This window comes from Conger conger, chromosome 2 (genome assembly GCF_963514075.1).
Source record: "Conger conger chromosome 2, fConCon1.1, whole genome shotgun sequence".
Classification (NCBI taxonomy): Eukaryota; Metazoa; Chordata; class Actinopteri; order Anguilliformes; family Congridae; genus Conger; species Conger conger.
In genome coordinates this window covers 63,559,578-63,584,748 of record NC_083761.1, presented here as the reverse complement: position 1 = coordinate 63,584,748, position 25,171 = coordinate 63,559,578, and the positions used below count along the sequence as shown (strand labels likewise).

The 25,171-nt window shown below is 42.3% G+C and overlaps 1 protein-coding gene across 6 annotated transcripts in view; it reads left to right on the top strand.

The window, feature by feature from the left end:
- The window catches only part of mprip (myosin phosphatase Rho interacting protein), a 58,442-nt gene that overhangs the window by 10,244 nt on the left and 23,027 nt on the right, over nucleotides 1-25,171 (top strand). For all 6 annotated transcript variants that reach the window (XM_061230328.1, XM_061230303.1, XM_061230314.1 and 3 more), the window contains exons 2-9: nucleotides 2,761-2,838; nucleotides 4,721-4,786; nucleotides 14,607-14,758; nucleotides 15,345-15,429; nucleotides 15,594-15,768; nucleotides 16,988-17,411; nucleotides 20,291-20,414; nucleotides 23,527-23,634. In XM_061230328.1, the coding sequence (XP_061086312.1) occupies nucleotides 2,761-2,838; nucleotides 4,721-4,786; nucleotides 14,607-14,758; nucleotides 15,345-15,429; nucleotides 15,594-15,768; nucleotides 16,988-17,411; nucleotides 20,291-20,414; nucleotides 23,527-23,634 (1,212 nt within the window). The remainder of the gene's footprint in view (nucleotides 1-2,760; nucleotides 2,839-4,720; nucleotides 4,787-14,606; nucleotides 14,759-15,344; nucleotides 15,430-15,593; nucleotides 15,769-16,987; nucleotides 17,412-20,290; nucleotides 20,415-23,526; nucleotides 23,635-25,171) is intronic.

The following is a 25,171-nucleotide window of genomic DNA, read 5'->3' as shown; positions in this document are numbered from 1 at the left end:
CTCGTCCGGTGTGTCCTACTTCAATGAACAGCTGAGCATTTTGACAAAAATGTAAAAAGTTAATATACTCGGGTGATGGCTTAAAAATAATAAATAATAAATAAGCTTGTCTGTAAAATTATAATGTGTCCAGAGGGCACGAGGATTTAAAACTTAAAAATGGCTTGAATCAGTAAATTAGAAGCCATGGAGCAGAACTTTAGTTAGTGGTCGTAAATCTACTTTTCATTAAAATTAAATTGTAATATCTTCTTCCCCAAGTTGTCCGTGCAAAAGAAAATTGACTTCCTTGTTTGCCCATCTGGTTATATAAAGGTTAAATGAAAAACTTCACTCCTGCAGGCTTTCATGCTTTTATTAAGGCTGGGCTAAATCTTTTCCCAATTAGGGAAAACATTTTAGCATTTGGATTTTTTCCTCTAGTGAAATGTTTGAAATGTAAAAGGGACAAAATAAAAAGGATATGGAGTTGACAGTCTTTTACTAAAAAGGGTTGACCAGTCTTCTATAAGCCTGCCGTTTCCATTAAAGATAAACTTAATTTGTGAAGTAAGATTTACATCTACTGTGTTCCAAAGAGTTCTTCTAGGCTTTTTCTTTTTTCCAAAATTGGTGATGAGAGCTGCAGTGCCTATATGTGGAATATTTAACATTAATTTGAGCAAATGCTTTGGTGTAAACCCATCTCCACACATTGTTTGTATCTCCTAAAGTAGTGATAAGACCATAGCTGGCAGGAATTTGGTTTCAAATGTTTCGCTCTCAGAACCTCTCAAAGAATAGTCTCAATTGTAGCGTGATTTAAAACAAGAAAAAGGTGTGCAGAGAAGTCCGATTCAAGACTCGCCAATATCTTTAAAAAGAATGAAGGTAAATCATTTTGTATGCATAGCATCCTTGCTTGTTACTTTTTGCTTGCGTTATTGTTTAAGTCTTTTAATAGACTTGCGCAGAGGGGAGGCTTTGCTTTGGCCGGAAGTTTCCAGAAGTCAAAAGATCCCTCGCCAGAGAGCAGATGTCCAGTAACACACACTATTGATTGAAACAACCAAAATGTGTTTAGGTTATTGTTTTCAGTTTTTTTTACTTTTCCATACAATGGCTTTGCATTTCTGAATGCAGTTGCAGTGTATTGTTGCTGGTGGTTTTATTAGTGGTATTGTGTTCAGCTGGGATTTATTCTGTTGAGAGTTGACCCTATAAAGTCCTTTCCCTTCAGTGTCCCGAGGGACCAGGCCGTCTGCTCTGTGGGAGAAGTGGGAGGCGGGGGACGATGTGGAGGAGGAGTGGGGGCTTGTGAAAGGAAGTGCGGGTTGAGAGAGCGAAGCAGGGTTTCCCAGAGGTTGCTCCTGGCTCTTTAATTCCGGTGCTGCCTTGGGGGTCCAGTGTCAGCGAGGCAGGCAGAGTGCATCCAGGGGTGAGGCGGACGCTGCGATGAAGAGGCCCACAGGGAGCGGCCCGGCCCCCGGAGGAAATTGAAAGTTAAGCCCGATGCCGGCGGGAGGGCCGCGGGGTTAGGGGAGAAGCGGCGGAGAGGAAGCCGGCTCGCAATGTGGAGGGGTGTGTCTGTCCTCTCCTGGCACCTCTGAGCCCCGCCACCCCGCACGCAAATGTCACAGCTGCACCTCTCTTTTTCTGCTATGGGGGAAAAGAAAAGAAATGGAGCACGCACTTTGGCACAGGATAATAACTGCACCGTGGATTTTTACGCTCTTTTTCTCACTACATTGTGGGTTTGTGTTTAGGCTCTGTAGTAGAGCATCACATAAAATGGATTCGTATTGTTTAATCCATGAGATGTTTGTACACTATTTTGAACACTACCCAGGCAGTTGTCAAAATGTAATCTACAACCTACTAATGAAGTGCTCTGTCTTGATGTCACATGTCATTCGGCAACCTTTTTTCTCTTCTTCGGTTAACGTGGAGCTTTTATCGACCACGTGACATTTATTTTTCTCAAATTAATTTCAAAAGCCCTTCATTTTATTTTCACTCCAAGATGGATGATGTCTGCAAGCTTGTATGAGAAATGAATTTACGGTTAACCTGTAGAGACTTGGGTTAAATACTCATCATTATTAGATGAGACACAAATTATCTTCTCACAGATCTTCACTGCAAAGGAGTGAAAAAACGCTTGGCTGTTTTTTTTTTCAGCTTTTCTAAAAAAATATGCAACTTTTGACAGTTTTATGCTAATTATAACGTAAAAGCTGAGAGATGCTTTCTTCTTCAAAGCCACCATTTTAAAGGGCCTCGCTACAGTGCAACTGAAGGAATCGTCTTTATGGACGGACTGAGTGACCATGTGTTTTTACATTCTGAAAGATCCATTGTCTTCTAATTTGTTGTTCAATGTCAAAACATTATTGTGAAAATAATGCCTTTGAATCAGATGGCTGTTGTTTTCCGTGAATGAAAACCCCATAAAACACTTTCTTTCCAAATGAGCTTCCACTAGTATTTTCTGTTGTTGTTATTGAACTAACATGTAGTGCAATGCAACATAATGACATTCAGGTGGTGTTTTACATGCAGTGGAGAATGCGCTAAATGGTGAATGCGGGTCTGTGTTTGGTTTCCTTGGGATATTGCCGGGAAGGCTTGAATTAAATTTTATTATTCTTTTTTTACTGTACTGAAAAATGTAATTAAAAGTGGACCTCAAAGGGTGTCTGCCTCCCCCCCTTTTCTTTTACCGATGCCTGTTTTCTGCAGATTTAACAAATGCCTAAATTGCTGTGGTTTCTTTTGCAGGCCAAGCCCATTTATGGAGGCTGGCTGTGTTTGGCCCCCGAGGGAACGGATTTTGACAATCCAATGCAGCGATCCAGGGTAAGGCTGTCCTCAGAGATTTGGCGGTGGGGGTGCTGGTGCTGGTGGTACGATGTCTAGTAGTCTCTGTGTCTCATAAAGACAGAAATGATACCAGAAATAATATGGTACAGTGCGGATAGATGTTGTGATCTGCATGTAATAATCCCTTCTGATCTGTGACTGTTAAACAAATTTAAGATGAAGAGCAGGAGGTGGAGCTGGGGGAGTATTTTAACTTTCAGATTGCTCGTAATAGGATTTGTAAGGATTGTGATAAGATGTCTCGGTGCACAATTGGAAACCTCAAAACCGAACATACGTACATGCGAGGGACCACTACGATGTCCGGACACTTCAAATCTTTGTCCACGCCATGGATGATCTATTTCTAGAGCTGGATAACAGCCCTGAAACTATCAGAGTTTTGCTGATCTGTTAGTGTGGCAAATTCTTATTGGTTAACCAATAAAATGTTTGATCATTAAATGTAATCTGCATGTCACTTATTAAGTATGTGTTAGGAATCATACTGCAGTATATTCAATATCAGCAGAATTGTAGGTTGATCCAACGTACAGTGAGCACCATAATTCAATGGACAGTGACACATTTCTTTTTGGTTCTGTACTCTAGCACTTTAAGTTTTAAAGGATATAATGAATATTAGATTGTCAGCTTCAGTTCGAGTGTATTTTCATCCATTTAGAAATGACGGCACCTTTTGTACTTGGTCCCCCATTTTAAGGTACTACAAGTTTTTGTTGACTTGGCTTCTCAGATGTGTTTCGTTAGGCAGGTGTTGTTAGCGAGTGCAGAAGAGAGCTGTTGATGTCTAGTCTTGATTCTAGACTTTACTGTTGTTGGGGTGGGACAACATGCGGAAGACGGCAGTGTCGATGCAAATGAAGCTGGCTGTCATAAGGCTCAGAAATGAAAATCAACATTGCAAAAACCCTGGGCATGTCCAAGTCAATGGTTTGGTTCATTATTAACAAGAAAATGGTGAAGAAGAAAAAAAACCCCTGACAACAGCCCAACAGATCAGCTAGAGGTTTTTTGATGGCCAAAAAGTGGAAAATCCTTAACTGGCTGAGTCAATCACTGGATCTCAATCCTATTGCACATGCATTTTACATGCTGAAGAGGGGACTGAAGACAAAAGGTCCCCAGAATAAGCAGGAACTGAAGATGGCTGCAGTACAGGCCTGGCAGAGCATCACCAGGGAAGATTCCCTGCGTCTGGTGATGTCTGTGCATCACAGACTTCAAGCAGTCAGTGCATCCAGAGGATATGCAACCAAATAATAAAAATGATTTGTTTATTCTGCATTATGTTAAACTGTCAAATTTTTTTTTGATGACCGGAAGTGGGGGGGACTATGTACAAAAGGTTCTATCATTTCTAAACAGTTTATCCGATATGGATGACCATACCCTCAAATTAAAGCTGACAGTCTGCACTTGACTTTTGTCATTCTATCCTTTCAAAGTGCTAGAGGACTGAACCAAAATAACAAAATGTGTCACTGTCCAATGAGTGAAACCTGGTGCTCACTCTATATCCATTGAGTTAACTAATGGGCTGTTGTCTTTACTATATCCAGTAAAATATTCTTAAAATAACTATGCATAATCTTAAATGACAATTTATGTTACTCATTTAAATCCGACAATCAAGTTGTGTTTTATCATAACATGTTTCCCTAGCATCAATAAAAACAAGTTATATTCCATCAGAATTTCAGCAATGTGTGTATTTGCCACTGGGTTTGGTTTAATATATTGTATGTTTACAAAACAAAGTATATTGCTCGATTGACATGCATGTCTTATGTCCTTCTTGACATTCCCAATGTAAGCGTTGCCTTCCGTAATGTGCTTTGTTTTATTGTGTCTGCAGAAATGGCAACGGCGATTCTTTGTCCTGTATGAACACGGCTGCTTGCGCTTCGCTTTGGATGAATCGGTAAGCTGTTTTCCAGCCATTGTTGTACTTTCATTTCTTTCGTCTTTAGTGCTTTCCATTTGTTGTCTGATTATTCCCATTATCAGCTACCAAATCAGGCTTACTTCCCTTGTGTTCTGTGACAGAAACTTAAAGCTTCTCTCAATAGCCTTACAGTATGTTGCCCCTGTGTCACTTAAAGGAAACCACTGACATTCAGATAATCCTTACTTAATTTACTCTATGAATACAGACTATGAATAAATAAATTCAGGCAATAAAATTATTTTTTGAGCTTTAGCTTTTATTTTATTTCCTGCAAAAGTAGGAGCTCATCCAGACTTGAATTTTCTGGGCACAGCCATATTTGGAAGTTCGCAAAGCATCTAGGGAGTGTGACGTCACTTGGTTGCAGCTGTTTACATTTCAGCGTAGACATAACTGGAAATCGAACAAGAGCTGACTTATGTCAGTTTCAATATTTAATATGCGTCATTGTGCAGATTTTGGCTGCCTCAAGCAGGCCAAGAACAATATAGATCTAAATCTTAGCTTACACAGTTTTCCGAAAGACCCCAAACCTAAAGACAACTGGGTTACAGCTATAGGACAAACGTTGCTACCAAAAGATGCTTGTTTGTGCAGTCAACAATTCACTAGTAATTGGTTGGTTGGTCTAAGCACATTTGTAATCTTGATATTTTGATTGGCCCGTGAGTGATCTTTTTTGGCTACATTTGTTAATTCAATTGAAGAGTATTCTCACTGAGAATGTCTGTAGCACATATGAATATGCGCATGCATTTATGTTGTGTGTATAATTGGGTCACTGTCCAAATGCTTACAGACTGTAGTGTGTGTGTGTGTGTGTGTGTGTGTGTGGGCGTGGGCGTGGGCGTGGGCGTGTGTGTAGTGCAGTGCAGTGCAGTGCAGTGCAGAAGTATTGGGACTAGGGCTGGGTGATGTGGCCAAAAATTCCCTTTGCAATATATTGAGAATTTTGGATGGTAACAATATACACTCAGTGAGCTCTTTATTAGGTATTTATTAGACTTTTTCTTTTTTTTTTTTTTTTTACTTAATGATCTTCTGCTCCTGTAGCCTATCCACTTAAGATGTCTGATGCGTTGTGTGCAGAACTGCTGCTCACTGGATATTTTTTGTTTTTTTGGTACCATTCTCTGCAAACTCTGAGATGTTCAAACCACCCTGTCTGACGCCAACAATCATCCCATGGTCAATACATTTAAAAAATGTGTAATTTATTTCTGATTTTCTCCCAATTTGGTAGCCAATTGTACCCCATCTAACCCAATTAGAGCTAGTATTAGATAAACCGCCCACACCCCGTCCCTCAGTGGCCCGAAGGAGAGCAACATGCCTTCTTCAATGCCGTCTCGTCTCATACTCGTGACCTTGATTCCGAGGCGTCCGAGGTGCTTATTGTGCGGCAATCTATGAACCCTGCCAAGTCCCTCCCTCTGGAGCAGCGAGCCAATTATGCCATTCCACGTGAGCCAGCCAAACTTGGCTTTTGACAGGACCGGGAATCGAACCCCGGTCCTCGGTGTGCAACTGCAGCGAACTGCAACCGCAAGTCAGCTGAATCTTAGCCTGCTTAGGCTCCCTGGTCAAAGTAACTTATGTAACATTTCTTCCCCATTCTTTATATACATTGAAACAGTAAACATTTTTATCCTAATTTCAACAGAACATGCTTTAAAAGGAATACACGACTTGTGTCTAGTAACTGTTCCCTGGAGAGAAATATACAGTTATTATTAATTAACCATATTTGTTTTCATGTAAAAAGGAAGTATACACCCATGTGTTTTTATTGGCCTATCACTGATGTTGCCTGAAGTAACAGCCACAATGGTTAGCAAGCAAGCAGTCATGCAATCGGTGTGAACAATACCTTTTCCTCAACATTTTTTCATCAGTGTTCTACTTCTAAATAAACATTTAAGCACTAAGGAGATTTAAGGAGATTATACAAACTATTTACATTAAAAAGTATCAATCCCACTTTTTAAACAAATGTAAACATGGTTCATCTTCATCTTTCAACCAATTGCAGATACCAAATTGTCCTGCTGCACAGTGTAGTGCCGCCCATTAAGTTTGGAGGAATTTGGTAGTATCTGAGCAGATCAGAATTCACTTCAGAATTCAACCTGCTGCAGCCATCACTGAAGATGAGCCAGTGACATGTGTTCAAACAAATCTCGTAATGGAAGAAATTCATTGTTGCCTAAATGTATCATTATCATGGCACCATTTTAATCTCCTATTAGACCTGCAGCTAAACTAAATAACACTGACAGCAGTATTTTGTAGTGTTATTTAACAACAACAAAAAACTATGGAATATACCACTCGTGCCTTTGGCAGCAATTAAATAACTTTTTAGATAAACTGTTCCTCAAATGAAAATGAAAGATTATAATGCATGAATTTTTATACAATGGCATTATTTATTCAAACTAAACTAAAATCTGTCCAGGATCAGTAGGGCAGTTGCAGCTTGCGATTTTCTCCTCCTTATTATTTTTTCTCCAGTGGCATAGAACCCGCAGTATTTCCAAATGCTACTCCTGAGGTGCTGCGGAGTTGAAGTTTTTCTTGGCTACTCTGTTTTGAATGTATAGCCTACAGGCTATGTTGATAGCATGTCCCACATATGAACTTTATTTAGGCTTCCTAACATTATACTGTCCAGACAAAACAAAAACATGGCTTGTTGTTCATCAGTCTCTTTGATAATGCGTGCTACCATGAGCACAACACAACAAGACAATGGGATTATAAGTTTGAATCTTTAATTGCACATGAAAATTAAAAAGAATCCTGAGATTGTTTGATTATTGATTAAGTGACAGCCCTAAGCCATACAGTACAGTACAGTAACGCATGATAACACTTCCTCCACCATGATTCACGAGGGGATGAGGGGAGTGCTTTGGATCATGAGTAACTTCTTTTGTTCTCCACAATGACCTCTTTCCATTACTTTGGTACATGTTAATGCTCTTCTCATCTGTCCATAGAGTTTTTTTGCAAACTCTAGCCAGGCCATTCTGTTCTTCATCTCGCGGTAAACTCTCTGAGGTTATGCTGGTATGGTCTTCCCTTTACGGTAGTCTTTGACACATCTATGCCTACATCCTAAATTATCTGTTTGACAGTTAAAAACGTTTATTTATTTATTTTTTCTTTGGTCTTCCATGACCGTGGTCTACCAGTTCACTTGCTGTTGCTGAGCCCACCAGTGAGTTTTGCTTCTAAATGATGTACCAAAAAGTTGATTTTAACTCACAATGTTTTGGCGGCTTTACTGGCATTGACACTTACTTGGTCCTCATGTTGAGAGATAAGTCAATAGACAAATGCAGATTCCACGCCTAAAATCAACTCTAGACCTCTTGTTAGCTGAACTAATGATGCATTGACACAGCTGGCCAAGAAACAGCTAAGCAGCCAACTGTCCAATTACTTTCATTCCCCTAAAATGGGGGGACTATGTATAAAATGGCTGTCATTCCTACACCGATCACCCGATATGGCTGTAAATATCCGCAAAGCGCACAGTCTGCACTTTAATCGCATGTTCATTGTGTTTTCATATCCTGATGTCTGGAGTCAAAACAATATAGATTGAGTCACTGTCTCAAGTACTTACTTACTTGCTGCACTGAATATAAATATTCTCATTCTGCAGAATTGTTCTCTGAATTCTTGCATGCGCAGTGACTGTGTGAACCATGATGTAGGGGCTGCCACGCCCTCGTGTAAAAAGGTTCATGGGGCGGCGAGGCCATAAACAAGCTGATGGGAAAGAGAAAGGAGCCATTGAGGTGGCGGAGTGACGTCACAGAGCTCGAAGCTTAAGAGCGCCCGGCCTGACCCGTTTGTTTCACAGGAATGCGAGCTGGGTGACCAAATTAGCCGGCTGATCTGCCCCAAGATTAGGCCGTTTGTATGTAAACAGTGCGGCCCTCGCACCTACTCCCCGTCATGGAGATTGAGAGGCTGGGGCCCTGACATGCAAGGCAGTGCCGTCTCCCGCCCAACCCCATGTTCAGGCCCCAAAAGAGTGTATGCAAGTCAGGCGTGTTCTCTCGGTAGGAGTAATATTTAGCGTGTGCATACGATATTCGCTCAAACAACTTGAACAACTTTTCCTTCCATTGTAACGCCTTTTAAAATGCTGTCAGCTGCATTGTCTTTGCAGTCTTTTCATCTGCTCTGGGAACACTCAGAGGAAAGTAGGGAAATTAGGTCAGGGAAACTGTTTCTTTGTGTACCCCAAAATAGGAACTCTTACACGTTTGACTGATAAAACATGTTGGAGAGTTTAGCCCCTGAGACTTGCTTGTGATGTTTGGGCAATTAAACAGAAACAGAAATAGATATGCCCTATTTATTTGTTCTGTAATGTATAATTTGAATAGTCCTCACTGGGATTTTTTCCATCCGCATGGTGTTTTTTACCGTAGATTTGTTATCATTTTTCATGTTCTCTCATTATGAAATTGGCCAGTTTTTGCACACATTGAATTTGGCTCCTCTACTTTCCTCTACTTTAGTATGCTACATATTCAAAGAAAATACTGTATCAATTCCTGAGCAGTAGGCCAAATAAGTCTAACCAAGTATATTTTTTAAAACATGCATTGCAGGTTTTTCTTTCAAATTAAACTGATGCTAACAAGACATTGTAATTATATTGACATGGTTTTTAAAAAGACAAGTTAGACAATTTAAAAAAAATTTGCTTCGTAGGTAACCACATATATATTATATTATCTTATATTAAGTAAATTGCAGAATATATCCTCTGAACGCAGCAGTAGCAACTGTAATTCAAATTCATTAATAAACAGAATGTACAATGCTATATTTTCAGTCTGAAAGACTGATTTTGACCAACCTCTGTGTGGTCATAGCATACCTTTAAGTAGATGTATAAACAGCTATAATGTTTAGGTTCAATTTGGGTCCTCTTGCAGTTTTGATTGCTGCTGTAGCCCTACGTCACGCTGAACAGCCATATTTAATGGCCTGGACAGAGTCAGGCTCACATATGAGCCCCTCAGGTATAATGAGGAGAGATGAAAACGCTGGAGGTTAGCCCTCTGAGCTTCAGCTGAGGCTGTGCTCATGGAAAGGGTCTATTTCAGCCATCAGACAGAAATCCTCCACACACTCAGTCTGGGCTTCGCACAGCATTCCTCTAATATGCCCATATTTGGTGAACTACGGACGACTGTCGATGACTGCGCTATACTCTCAGAACATTAGTCCTGAAAACCACATGGAAATGAAAAATATGCCCAAGATTTACATTCCACAGGCAGCCTGTCTTAGTATCTATTTCTGTAAACTGGATAGGATTATATAAAACTCAAAATAAAGGGGTTCAGGACCATCGTTTTTGTTATTAAAGGGATGGATTCATCCCGTTCGCCTTCCTTTCAAAGACATAATGCAGACCCCTAAATGCTGGACGATATGTCAGAGCTTTTCGTTTTCTGCCCGGTGTTAAGATAGACTACTCTGCTTTATAGCCTTAAAAGATTTGTTCGTACTTTTGGTCTGAAGAGGAAAGTTTCTAGAGTTGTACGTGACTTCTGCTGCATGTTTACCTTGGAATTTAACTCCCAAGTATGTTGCTGACAGAGGTTTTAATGGTTTAATTACGGTTACATTTTTATTAAATAGATTGTTGAAATTTGTTTACAAAGGGTTTCATAGTTGACAGAATTATTTTTAAGCCTTGACTGTTCATTTCTTTGTTTTATTTGTTTGCTTGTCATGCTGTATAGTAGTGAAAGGTTTTGTTGTACGAATCAAGTGAACAAACCGGGGGCAGGAAACAGTACCTACATTTAATTTAATTTTTCTCCTTTGAAAATGCTGTTTGCAAAATAAATTGCCATCAACATTGACGTTTTTTCATTTAACAAATAACAGTGCACTGCACAATGGGCTTAGATGGCACCAATAGGTAAGCCTGAGCAATAATGTTTCCGTTTAATTAATCTCTAGTATTGTAAAATGGTGCTGATTCTGTCCATTTCTCTCTGCTCTCTCTGGTGCTGGCTTTGTAACTGCCTTATTTCCAGTTCTTTCATCAGTCTCTATTCCTCCATGTACTGTCCAACATAATCATTGTTGCAGCCCACACATTCCTGCTGGTCGTCTCATTTGGTCATGACAGAACTGTGCTTTCTTCTTACCATATAGGCATGTACGCATGGTGAGATTGCCTCTATTGTGTGTGGATTTTATAATATTACACTGGTGTTATAGGGAACAATATGTGTTTTCATTCAAATAATGTAGGCAACTTCCCAGTGGATCTTCTTCAGGTCTAAACCGATCATGTGCTACCACACCCATGCATATACGTATCTTCATGATCCAAGGCGGAGACTTGAATGTTCAATGCTGCTATATAGAAACAAACAGGAAAAGAATATGTCCCAATCAATATCAAGACCGGAAGGCGATAAAACTATTACGATTGTAGATCCAAAACATTTCCCTTTGTAATAAAAGGAGTATTTGCGTGTTCAATGCCGAAATATCTCAAAGCAGAGATATTGTGAGAACACAAGAACCATAAGACTTTATGCTGACACTTGTCTTGAAAGGAAGGGCATTTCATAACATTTTCGAATACAACCCAAACGATTCTCTAAAATGACAAAGGCTCATGAACAGTTTGTTCAAATTATATGGTTGGTTTTGTCAACATTCCATGATGCCAAAAAAATTAAAATACAGGTATTTTTTGTATTAAGTTGATGGTTTCATAGACCCTTACATGGTCAAGTACCCTGAACAAATATAAAAATGTCCACTGTTTAAACTCTTTGTAGGATTATTTTGACAGGCTGGTAGGGGGATATACCAAGTGATGATAATGAGTACAGCACTGATTGGCTGTCTGGTGGATGTTGCAATGTGAAAATTGTAAATGTTTGAAATTCCATAACTCCCACACCACATGTTTATTTAAATTAGATTAACAGTTGACAGAACTGTAGAAGGATTTAAGTCAAATATCTGCTCTGTGTGCTGGTAGTTCACATAATATTGGATGCATGCATGAAGTTATATATAATGAATTAACTTTCTCAGTTGTAGCTACGTGGTTTCTCAGTTCGTACACAGAATACTGCTTTTGTGTCTGAGAGAGGAACATTAGGCTATTTCTCTTGTAACTTCTGTTTGACCTATAAATAGAAAACCGTCTAAAGTCTCCAACAATTGAAGGATATGGAATTAGATTTTGTTTTTGGAATCAATTCCACAATAATATTAAACGTGTGAATGGCAAAAACTTGGCAGTCCAAGAGCCTGTATGCCCTTGCCAATTTCATTCCATACATACACCTATTGCAACACACTATCTCGTCTGCAAATGCCTGCTACCTACCTGAACAAACCACACAAGGGTACATTGAGAACCTTAACATTATGGGTTGATAAATGATCTCACAGAAACTGTTATTTGGTTTAACTTCAAACTTAACTTAAGTTCTGCTTTTGCAAAACTGCATCTTTTATGGCATTTTGTGCTCATGCTTGTATTTCAGAAGGCTTCTGCATTGTTTGTTGTGCTCTTGCAGACTGGCTGTGTAAACGTAAGTTAACTAGGCACTGGCTTTAAATTCATTAGGGTACATTCTCCTCAAATTACAGGGCTGAGACCAGACCGCTACAGTGAAGAAAATATCATTACCTTCTGTGTCAACAGAAACAAGACATACGCACAAAGGTGAACAGAAGTAGAGGTCTGGACTATTGAGATAGCCAAACAGTAATTAAGGAAAAATAACGTTTTAGATTGCCCTCTCCACTTACACCTTTTTAAAATGACATCATGGGAGGAAAAAAAAAAACCCATATATTTTTGTTGCAGCAGCAGACTGATACACAATATCCTTCTTTAAAACTACAGACTTATGTTAATGTGCCCCAGTCAAAGGGTGTTCTTTTTTTTCCCCACTTCTTTAAACAAAACCAGTATCTTAACTAAATCCATAATTTCTGGACGTTCTGAGGAACTTATGTTCATGCATCTCCGTTTTACGAGCTTTTAGAGTTGCTGCAGTTTATTACCACGACACACTGTAATTGCCATATTTGGCAGCCCCTCGGGTGTACTGGCAGCTTTTAATAAAGCTGGACCACTGAAATGGCCATAAAAGGCATGAGGAAAAAGGGAGCACCTGTTTTACATCGAGGGGCAGCAGAATGCCTGATAACAGCCAGGGCAGAAAGGACTAATACTCTGTAGGGCCTCCTTCCATTCTGTGGGAGTTCTTCCAACAGTAAAAATGACAACTCAAATATTGTGGTCACGAAGATTTTCATGTCTGCTTCACAAAAAACTGAATATTGTGACTAGCAGCAAGGTTTATGTCTCTTTAGGCTTCTCTGTCTTCTGAGTAATTCAACATATTATACAGTGGGGTTTTCTTGGGGCTGAAAATATGACAGGTCAAGTATTCTCCATTTTTCATAATTCAAGTTATGACCTGGCAAAGGTTTCTTGGTAAAGGAAGGGTTTCTTAGTTTCTGAATTCTGTTGTACAAAGCGCTGACGTACCTACCCACTCTTACTTATCTGCTGTCAAACTGCTTGCGTATGCTTACAAAAGAGGCTTAGTCCTGGCTTTCTAGGCTGTCGCCTCCCCTATTCATTCCCCAAACACTGGAACCAAAAGGATTTTCCTTGTTGCCATGGCAATTTTTCGATAACCATGCATTGTCCTTACTGTAGAGGCAGAGGGATGAGGAAGCTGGGAACAGATGCTTTTCTCCCTTTGCAAAATGGCTGGTTTTGTTCTTCATCGTTGCTTTTCTCCAATTGAAAGATTTCAATAAAAATCAAGACTGCAGAGTTTTTCTTGCAATGCATTATAATGTCATAGAACATTTCCTCCTTTCTAACCTTGTGTGTTTCCTTCCTAAAGTATAAAATATGGCTTATATAGAATGAACCGGTCTTTTATAGTCTTCATTGGCCGAAGATGACATCCCAACTTCTCAAGTTTAAAAATATAATTGGGTCAAAAACAATTATTTTTACGCGCTCACAACAACAATTTTATTTTGATTATTCAAATAGTAGAAACAACTAAACCATAACATTTTTGTCATTGTGTATGGTCAGTTACTTGCTTGATAACCAAGTTTGTTTTGAAATTGCTTTTACAGTTTGTTTTGAATCCAATCTTTTTTCCTAAAAACCTTAACCATTTTAAAACAACCTCAGATCTGTGGAGCTTGGAAGAAAATCTAATTTGATGTCAAGAATGTGCTCCCACTCTCTGAAAATGATATTGCCTAGAGGATTCTGAAAAATAACCTTGGTTTTCCATTCCGTACCCATCAGCCAGTTCTGCAAATTAAATACAGTGAAGAGCTCATGTTCCATTGGTTCTCACCCTTTTTCCACAGTGGCCCGCGGCATATAAAACAATATGATCAACTTTATCATAATGTCATAATGTGTGTGTGTGTCTATGTGTGTGTATCTGTGTGTATGTGTATGGGGGGGGGGGCGGTATTTTTGGCTATGAAAGGCTTTTTTGTGTCGAGGTGAAATGTGATTGAGGCACTCGGTAGTCCTCATAGACCTTGTGTGGTTATTTTCCGTTGTGCAAATATTAGTTTGTGTGTGTGTGTGTGTGTGTGTGTGTGTGTGTGTGTGTGTGTGTGTGTGTGTGTGTGTGTGTGTGTGTGTGTGTGTGTGTGTGTAGCATATGGCATGTATCAAAAACTAGCCATTCCGTCATGATCATTTTGGTAATTGTTCCTTCAGCCAAGCACTTTGCCGCAAGGAACAGTAAACATGAACCAGTGCGTAGACGTCATCGACGCGGAACCCAGGACTGGGCAGAAGAACGCGCTGTGCATCATCACGCCTGAGCAGGAGTACTTCATCCGCGGTGAAAACAAAGAGATCATCAACGGGTAAGCGCCGGACAGAAACCCGGCCCCTGGTGGGGAAGGAGACCCTCCCTCCACATGTGTCGATGCTGTATATTCTACAGTACGAATCCAGTAAAACCATCCCATTTCTCTCCCTTTATCAGGTTTCCATACAATGCTGCGTTTCAGAATCCCGCTCATGACCATAGGGTTTGCACACCTGAAAGCTTTTTGGGGGCACGTAAGAAAATGCTTTTAGACGAAATAAAGATACGACACTGCTCAAAAGCCTGTGGCTGAAATGCTCCCCTGATTGTATCGGTAAAATAACAGTGATTCATTCAAGCGGTGATTCATTCAAGAAGCGGCAAACAGGATAAGTTTGTTTTTCTAATTACAGCATAGGGCTTATATTTCAGTAATCTGTACTTATTATGTAAACCATGAACATTTAACTTTTGCTATTGGTAATAAATGTTGAGTTTTTTCTTAAGTTGCTGTTGTATGTGGTTCCGGTGAGCTCCTGTGGCTTAACCTCATTGATGGTACTGTAATTCCAACTGCAGGTAGGGAGCTGTGATTCACTCTTCCAGGCAGAATCCAATGTGTAATGTTTCCCTGTCATCAGATGGAGTGAACAGCTGGTGGTATACCCTCGGACCAACAAGCAGAACCAGAAGAAGAAGCGCAAGGTTGAACCCACCACTTCCCAGGTGAGCTCCTGTGATGTGAGCGGGGAGTATATTCCATTATGTTGATTTTTTTTTCCCCCCGAATTTGATTACGATTTGATTACGATGAATTTCAGTTGCTTGTGTAGCATTTTGGCGGATGGGCTGATGCTTGTTTTTGGCTCCAATATGTAACTGAATTTCAGGAGCCGGGCCCGGCCAAGGTAGCTGTGACCGGCTCTGGAATCCCTGAAGCAGAGAAGGTTCCAGATTCCCGCTCGATCATATGGCAGGAAGAGCTTCAGAGCAGGGAGGCAGATGTGGCACAGGTGTGGCCTTCAGCTGACATCCCTGCCCTCGGCTCACCACTGCCCCCCACAGGTATGGAGGAAATGGTGCCATTTCTCAACTTATTTTCAATGACAGCCTTAAGGTGTTGCTAAAGACTAGCATGAATTTTCATGAAAATATGAGGTGCATGACTTATTCAGTCATTGTCTATTATTTTGTTATTCTGTCTTATTCTGACGAGCGTACATATTAATTAGAAATTCATATTAAAGAAAATCAACAAAATGTTTTATAAGCCTAGGGTTTTTATAAGCTGTGCAGGTAAATGGTTGGCCACATGCTTTAGAGAAGCTTTCAGTTACAGTGAAAACCCTTCTCTGGGCAAATAAGATCAGTGTGGGAGGAAGATCAATATCAGATGAGTACAGTATTTTCGAGCCACCTGTGTTTGTATGAATTTCTCAGTGACACTGTTGCTGAAACCTTTGATATATTTATTTTAAGTGATGTAACCCAAAGTCAGATGTTCTTTCAAAGTGTAGTCTGTTGCTTTGGGTGGAACATTCAAATTATCTGAAAGAACTCAAGTCTTTGCATAAACTTTTTTTTATGATTTGAGGCCCTGAGGTTGATTACACCTGGCATCTCTGTTCAAAAGTCTGGCCAGACTAATGCGATGAAAATAGCACAAACCAGAATTTTCTCTGGCGTCCTGTGAAAACAGTGTTGGAGGTATATAGTGGGAGCTCTGGAAATATCAAGTGCATTCTCAGACATGATAAATGGCCGCATTTTGTGCCAAGAAGTTAGTTTCAGTTAAGAGAAACACGTCTGAGTGGCTGAACAATATGGTATGGTTTGCTCTGGATGTAAGATTGTTTATAAGTCACAGATTGTAAGAAGGATGTTTGGCAGAACTGTTAAACTATAGATACTGGAAGACATACTATAGATATTGGGATTTTAACCCATTTTTTGCCATAGTGCAAAGTGGATTTGAGTTTGAGTTGCTTAAAATTTCAGAAATATTTGACACCTTAAAACCAGGGAAAGTGGCTGTTTCAGTGTGGAGAGCACATACCAGCTAATGTTTATAGTGTCTAAAGCGATGATATATAGATGCGTAATTCATCTAAATGGACACTGCTTGCTCTGTTACAGGAAGCCTAGTAACCTTGAATTGTAAATCACCGCAGTATATCACTAAGTCTCAGTATATCACGACGTCTCAATGTCAGGAAGGAGCCTTTAGTAGCCCTAATGGCTGTCGCTATGCCGGTGACCTCTCTGCTGTTTCGCCCCGGTCCAGCGGAAGCGGCGTGTGCGGACCTGAACTCTGACCAGGGCTCGGTGAACGGTGACGAGCTGGACCGCGCCGGGCTCCCGCTCCCCGGCCCTGCCCCGCTGCCCGCCCTGGACATCCTGTCTCCCACGGGCAGCACGTCCAGCAGGCTGAGCGGGGAGCTGGGGGGCGTCCCGCGCTGCCTCTCCCCAGCGCCCAGCGACCCCTTCCCCTCGGGCAGCAGCCTGCTGTCCAACGGCTCCCACATCAGCGGCTCCATGAGCTCCCTGGACTCGGACGCCAGCGGCAGCACCGTCGCCAGCACCGACAGCCACCGCGCACCCGGCCTCCACGACGCCACGCGCGCCCGCCGACACGAGGCCGAGGCCCGCAAGGCCGAGAAACGCAGCCGCGTGCGCAGCCCCGAGAGGCTCTTCAGCCCCGAGAGGAGGTGAGCTCCACCTGGGGACAGAGGGGGGTATCTTACAGAGAGGAGGTGAGCTCCACCTGGGGACAAAGGGGGGTATCTTACAGAGAGGAGGTGAGCTCCACCTGGGGACAGAGGGGGGGTATCTTACAGAGAGGAGGTGAGCTCCACCTGGGGACAGAGGGGGGTATCTTACAGAGAGGAGGTGAGCTCCAGTGTGGGGGCAGAGAGGGGTATCTCACAGAGAGAAGGTGAGCTCCAGTGTGGGGGCAGAGAGGGGTATCTCACAGAGAGAAGGTGAGCTCCAGTGTGGGGGCAGAGAGGGGTATCTCACAGAGAGAAGGTGAGCTCTGTGTGGAGTATCTCACAGAGAGAAGGTGAGCTCTGTGTGGAGTATCTCACAGAGAGGAGGTGAGCTCCAGTGTGGGGTATCTCACAGAGAGGAGGTGAGCTCCACTGTGGGGACAGAGTGGGGTATCCCACAGAGAGGAGGTGAGCTCAAGTGTGGGGGCAGAGAGGGGTATCTCAGAGAGAAGGTGAGCTCTGTGTGGGGGCAGAGAGGGGTATCTCACAGAGAGAAGGTGAGCTCTGTGTGGAGTATCTCACAGAGGAGGTGAGCTCCAGTGTGGGGGACAGAGAGGGGTATCTCACAGAGAGGAGGTGAGCTCTGTGTGGGGGCAGAGAGGGGTATCTCACAGAGAGGAGGTGAGCTCCAGTGTGGGGGACAGAGAGGGGTATCTCACAGAGAGGAGGTGAGCTCTGTGTGGGGGCAGAGAGGGGTATCTCACAGAGAGGAGGAGAGCTCTGTGTGGGGTATCTCACAGAGATATCTCCACCAGTCAGGGAGATGCAGCCTAATGCTGGCCTCAAAACTGAAAACGAAATTAGGCCTGTTGAGTCCAAGAGTGTTGCTAATTCTTTCCTAAATTCTAAGGTGCAAGTTGAGGGTCAGGCTGGAGAATAATTCTGTTGTACTGATGGGAAAATAAAATGTTTCACTCTATTCAACAGAAACGAGCTTCAATTTTGGAGTCGTTAAGCTTTTCAGCAAACGACTTGGCACAATATGTTCGCTTCCAAAATGAAAACCGAGGAGGAATCAATCGACTTGTCGACAATTTTTGGGATTTGTTTGGATTTGTGTTTGTTTATGTGTATGTGCCTGCAGTATTTTCACTGCACTGTCTGTTGGGCTGCGTGTGCTCAAAGCTCTCTCAATCAGACACTTCAAACACAACCTCCCAGAGAGAGGGGTGTATTTCATCCCCTTTTCCCCTCAGCTTTTCCCAACTCCGTTCAGTATTAAACTCGCAAACGGCAGAACAGAGTGAGCCCGGAAAGAGTAAAACCTGTCCGCTGGAGAGATAAGGGGGTACATTTGTTTTAATTTTAGTTTATGGGAGCGCTGCCATTTTATGCCCAGCAGCCAATAAAGTGGCTAGCGGTCATGTGACGCAAATATTTTACCGTCTGTCTCACTTATTGCCTTTTAAGGAGCACTGACACTGCAGTGGATTCCCCATATAAGGTCAGAATTCAGAGTCATTTAATATTTCCAACTGGCCTGCAGTAAACAAAATTCTTCTATTTAGCGAAGCGGGTGAGAAAATAAGTGAACATCAAAGAAAGACAGCTCAGCAGTATCGAGTTTCAAGTGTGAAACACCGCACATATCAAGGAACACAATTGTGTTGCATGTGAGGTAGAGGGTAAGGAATACACTTGAGTAAATATATGACATTATCTCTATAATTTTTTATATGTTCTGAAATAAATCATCATTTTGAATGCATGCTCAGTGTATGAAAGCAGGTCTCAAGATGAAAAGCTACATTCCCTCCCAGTTTTTTTTTTTTTTTTTTTTTTTTTTTTTTTTTTCTTCAATGAGCAAAGTAATGGTATTGTCCTGTATACCTGTAGGCATGATGCAGGGGCCCTAACAAAGGGGATAGTAGCATGAAAGATTATCATTCTAAAGCAAGTGGGGAAGCCGGTTTCATCTCTTTGTTGTGTCTGATATCACTGTCAGTACCTTGGGAGCCTGTACTGCCTCACTCCCGGTGTCAATTAGTGGTGTCATGTCTGCCCCTGCGCTGCCTCACTCCCGGTGTCAGTTAGTGGTGTCATGTCTGCCCCTGCACTGCCTCACTCCCAGTGTCAGTTAGTGATGTCATGCCTCCCCTGCTCTGCCTCACTCCCGGTGTCAGTTAGTGGTGTCATGTCTGCCCCTGTGCTGCCTCACTCCCAGTGTCAGTTAGTGGTGTCATGTCTGCCCCTGCACTGCCTCACTCCCGGTGTCAGTTAGTGGTGTCATGTCTGCCCCTGCACTGCCTCACTCCCAGTGTCAGTTAGTGATGTCATGCCTCCCCTGCTCTGCCTCACTCCCGGTGTCAGTTAGTTGTGTCATGTCTTCCTGTGCCCCTGCGCTGCCTCACTCCCAGTGTCAGTTACTGGTGTCATGTCTGCCCCTGCACTGCCTCACTCCCGGTGTCAGTTAGTGGTGTTATGTCTGCCCCTGCGCTGCCTCACTCCCGGTGTCAGTTAGTGATGTCATGTCTGCCCCTGCACTGCCTCACTCCCGGTGTCAGTTAGTGATGTCATGTCTGCCCCTGTGCTGCCTCACTCCCGGTGTCAGTTAGTGATGTCATGTCTGCCCCTGTGCTGCCTCACTCCCGGTGTCAGTTAGTGATGTCATGTCTGCCCCTGTGCTGCCTCACTCCCGGTGTCAGTTAGTGATGTCATGTCTGCCCCTGTGCTGCCTCACTCCCGGTGTCAGTTAGTGATGTCATGTCTGCCCCTGTGCTGCCTCACTCCCGGTGTCAGTTAGTGATGCCATGTCTGCCCGTGTGCTGCCTCACTCCCGGTGTCAGTTAGTGGTGTCATGTCTGCCTGTGCCCCTGCAGTCGCTCCAACGTGATCGAGAAGCTGGAGGCCCTGGAGCTGGAGAACGAGAGGATGGAGGTGGAGGAGGCAGGCCGGGGCGGGGCGCGGCAGGGCCGCAGCGCGACACGGCGGTTCCAGAGAGAGGTAGGGACGAGCAGCCTCCTGTCAGCGCTCTCCATTACACTTCCACAGGGAACAGTGCTGCCGCGGCTCACATTCAGCTTGGCTCACTGCCCCGGAGTGCAGATTAATAACTTATGAATTGGTAGCATGTGGACTTGACGGAACAATGAGGAAAGCCATTTTCAAACACACTTTTTTTATTTGAGATGTTTCCTAGCGTGTAGTTTCTTCATGTAACTTGTTGTTTAAACTACATTTGAAAAATTACAATTACATTTGATACAGTCCATGCAGTTCATGGTTTAATCAGAAGATACCACATGAGAAAAATAAATAAATTGAAGGTTAGAATGTTGTAATTGGCCATTATAAATCCAGTTTTATCCATTTAAAATTAAATCTACAACAAAAAAGTGAAGGGTCTGAGTACTTTCCGAAGCCACTGTACATACATATACAGTGCCCTCCATAATGTTTGAATCATACTTTTAATTTTTTATTTGGCTGTGTACTCCATGATTTTAGATTTGTAATCAGACAATTGTCATAATTTAAAATGTTAAAATGCAGATTTCCAGGTTTTTATTCCAGGTTTTAATTTATATATGGTTTCACTGTGTACAAATTAGAGCACTTTCTACTTACCCCCCCCCCCCCCCCCCCATGTGTGCCAGTAAGTGGCTGAATACAGCTACATTTAAACAGATGTGAGTGGCCATTTTTAAGTATAACAATGTGAACCCGCTGTGCAAACTGAACCATGACCCCAAGTGATGCAAGCGGAGCCATGGACTTGATCTGTTACGCCCCAACCAGACACTCCTCTCTTCCCTCTGTTTTTGTTTTGGTTGTGAGTGGAGGTCAGAGGTGTGTGCTGAATTAATTTCCATTTTCCATTCTGCGGTCGGATTCCCCAGATAATTGCACTTCCTTTTCCCACCCTATCCTGGGGAAAACACTCCTTCAGAAAGGGGGAAAAAAAAAACTGAGCTTTAAAGTAAAAAAAGAAAAAGAAGCTATTTTAAAATAGGCTGCTGACCCAGTTGCCAGAATGTTCTTCTCTGGACTGTCAGGCTCCGAGCAGTGAAGGGTGACATCAAATTCCAGGGCGTGTCTTAATGACATCATCACCCATTAGCTTGCACATGCAGTCTAAATGTGGGCCACATTTTTACTGTCACAACAGTGGAAATGTCCCCTATCCTCACTAGTGTGCAACTTCGGTTCAGTGCAAGGCCAGTAGTCGTTCAGCATTGCCCAATAGATCTAGATTAAGACACAGGAGTTTGTACTCATGACAGTCTGATAATGATTTTATCTATGATTTTGTACATGCATAGATCTACATGTGTTTTGGTTTATGTTTTGTTCCCTGTGGTTACAAGCAGCCTCAAAGTGCTAAAATGAATGCTTGTTTTGTTTTATTTTGTAAGACGTTCTCAGAAAAGAGGGAATCGGTCTGGTGATGGGGCTGGTTTGATCAGAGAGCCCTGATCTAGGAATGGTGTAGTTTGATCCAGCTGCTCGTGGATCGGGCCCAACGGGGTCACGTTGTCTGAAAGCTTTTGCATTTGTTGCTCTTTTGTACCGAGGCCCTTTCTTCTGCTGTTCGTCTGGCAGCTTGGGCCCTCGAGATCTCTGTCATGCTTTCAACAGCTCTGGCTCTGTCCCAGGGCTCCGAAAGCTAAAACCCAAAGGAGTACAGTCTGCTAAAGAGGAACGCTAGGAACAGCAGAAGGCTGTTCACATTGTCTGTAGTACCCAACTGAAAGAAAGCCACACTCTCCTCTAGGGTAAGAGGTGCTGGAGGTGCGACCAGCCCTTTGACCCAGAACCGTTCCTCACACCACTAAAGCATGTGACCTTTTCAGCACACCCTAAATAATTCTTTTTAAATAACCACACATTGTGCCCGTGCCAAAACCTCTGCCAAACTCTTGCAGCCTTTTTCAATTTGTTCCATTCGACTGAGAAGACCCTTCACTGGTGCCCTGCAATTTCCCTGTTAACTGAGTGCATTGGCACCTTTAAGACAAAAACGCAGCATAATGCACTCATTTAAATAGGACTCTAATCTAATGTTGTGGATGGTTTGCACTGGCCACTGAAAGTCCCTGTGTCAGTCCCTCTGCCCTCCTGACTGCAGAAGCTGTGTCCTGACCTGAATGCTTTTCCTGCTCCACTCTAGGACCTCCCCTCTCATCACGTCTACTGTGAAAAGGCCTAATGTCTGCTAGGCCAGCAGGATATGTCAAGCACAGACTTGGGGAGGTAGTTGGCTAGCAAACAGATTACTCTATGCAGCCGTGTTTAGCACACAGACACACCCCCGGCGGCAATTGTACCAGGTGTTGCTTTGAATACCTGCATGCCTCTCCCACTGGTGGAGAGAATAAGCCAGCTGGATTGTTTTAAAAAAAGTTGTTCCCCTCTCCAAGCCTGAATAAGGCAAATACAGAGTGTATTGTGGAGATAAACTATAAATTTCAACGGAATACCTTGGCTCAGAACGCCCTTGAGCGCGGAAACTGAACCAGGACCCAGACACATATGCCAAGGTTCATAGACATTTATAGGGGAAATAAACAAAAAAAGGTTTCCTTCCTTTCCTTGTGATGCCAAATGCTCCCCATGTTTTGTTTTTGAGTTTAAAAGGAGCATACAGCTATTTCAACAGCAAAATGTCACATATTCCCTATGAAATGGTTGACATACTGTATCTCTCCTCTGCGCTAGCTCTCCTGTGCTACTTTGTGGACTGTAGGGTGTAGTCACTGGCTTGTAGGTGAAGGCACTATTTTGCACTATTTATTTGGTGTGTAGGTTACACAATGGTAAAGTCTCAATTGCTCATTTCTGTTTCTATTTTGATAATGTTAGATCTAATGAAATGGTCGCCTTTCTGTTGATTACATTCACCTTTATCTCTGTTTCAAAATGTAATCCTTTACATCTTGTAAGCCATACAGATGTTAGATACTGTTTAAAATGCAGTCTAACTGCAGCACTTAATAAAAGCCCCTGAATGTACTGCTGGTCTTTATAGACCTGCTGGTACATGTGTCACCCCCTGTGAGAAAAAATATTTGTTTTGAAAGTTTATTAATGAAGGTTTGTATCTGTCTTATTTTAGGAGCAGAGGACTGATCCGGCACAAAGTTTAGATTTTCACCATTCCACCCTTCCTCCCCTGAGAAGAGCCAAGTCACTGGACAGAAGGACCACGGAATCTGTCATGACAGTAAGTGTGTTCTTCAGTTGTCTGTGTAATTGTGTTTTCCAGTTCACTGCGCAGCACCTGATACGAGGGCTTTGGATCAGGTCTCACAGGTGCACAGGAGTGCTGAGTGGTAATATGATGCAGAGGTTAGCGCCATTATCTGTAGCTGTTGTGTGCTGAAGGTGTGAGCAGAAAGGACATGACTACCACACCAGAACAATGCCCCCTTTCTCAAGTGCCAGAGGTCACACAAGGCTCTTACCAAGTCACTGATGGATATGCCTCTGGGATTAGTGTTGTGGATTTATGATTTTTTAAATCAACTGCAGGAGTCTATGGCATTGGCTTTTCAGACAACCCGTGACATTGCACTTCCTGTTTTTCCTGTTAATAGTCTGTGTGTGTGTTATTTAGGCTTTTATTTCTCAAGTTTTCTCGTACATCCAAATGAGCTGAGAGACACAAAAATACATTGTTTTGTTGAAATATTGTAATAAGAATGAATAATAATACAATTAGGATCTAATCTAATAAGGTTAACAAATAATCCTGAATAGCCAGGTGTCTTTTGACCGTAAGTACTTGGAATTCTTAAAAACACTTAAAAACAAATGCATATTGCTGGAAGGTCAATGAGAGCTAAACCAACCATATATACACAGTGAAATGCAAATGTTGCATCTGTGGTGGCAACAGTCTTTTGTTGCATGATTAAGTTTAGACAAGTCTCTTCCTGGTTTCTTCAGTGAAAGTAATTATTTACCCTGCCTGTCTTGTTTTCCTGTGACATCTGTTGGTTTTCTGAGAACATGGACGTCCTAAACCATCTCTTCATGGTGCTGGGTGTAGCATCGCTCTCCTGCTAGCCAGGTCATTTCCATGTCTCTCCTGTGTTTAGCCATGGCTTCCATTACTTTTATGTGCATATGAATGAATGGGTGTGCGTGTGTGTGTCGCACGCGAGTGCATGTGTACTTTTGTGGAGTGTTATCATGGTTTCTTTCTGTGTGTGTGTGTGTGTGTGTGTGTGTGTTCATGCCGGTGTGTGTGTCTTTCTGTGTGTGCATGTGAGTGTTTGCGAGCGCGTGTGTGTGTGGACTTTGTCGAGTGTCACTGCAGCTTCCCCAGTTCACCTCACAAAAGGGATGCACTTAATCCAAATTCAGTTTTGGGTCTGATGGAATACGTTCCTTACTTTTCTTTTGGATTCAGCCAAATACTTTGCAGATCATTTGATGAACATGTTCCAGATCTGCCTAGAATATGCACATCTCACTTTAGAAAAGAACAGAAACTGCATACAACTATTGTTCAAACCCCTGCCTCCAAATAATTATTTTATTTACACTGCCTATCCCAGGCAAATGAAAATGCACAGGGAATAACTATACTAAGCTTGCCACAGAAATGCTCCGGAGCCTCCAAACACACCAAGGAAAATTGTGTCAGACATCGACCTTAGATGGTCTGAAAACAATGTAAAATACTCTCTCTACACTACCCTCATATACTACTCTCAGCGAAAGAGATTTTCTCTCTGCTATTGACAAGATATCTG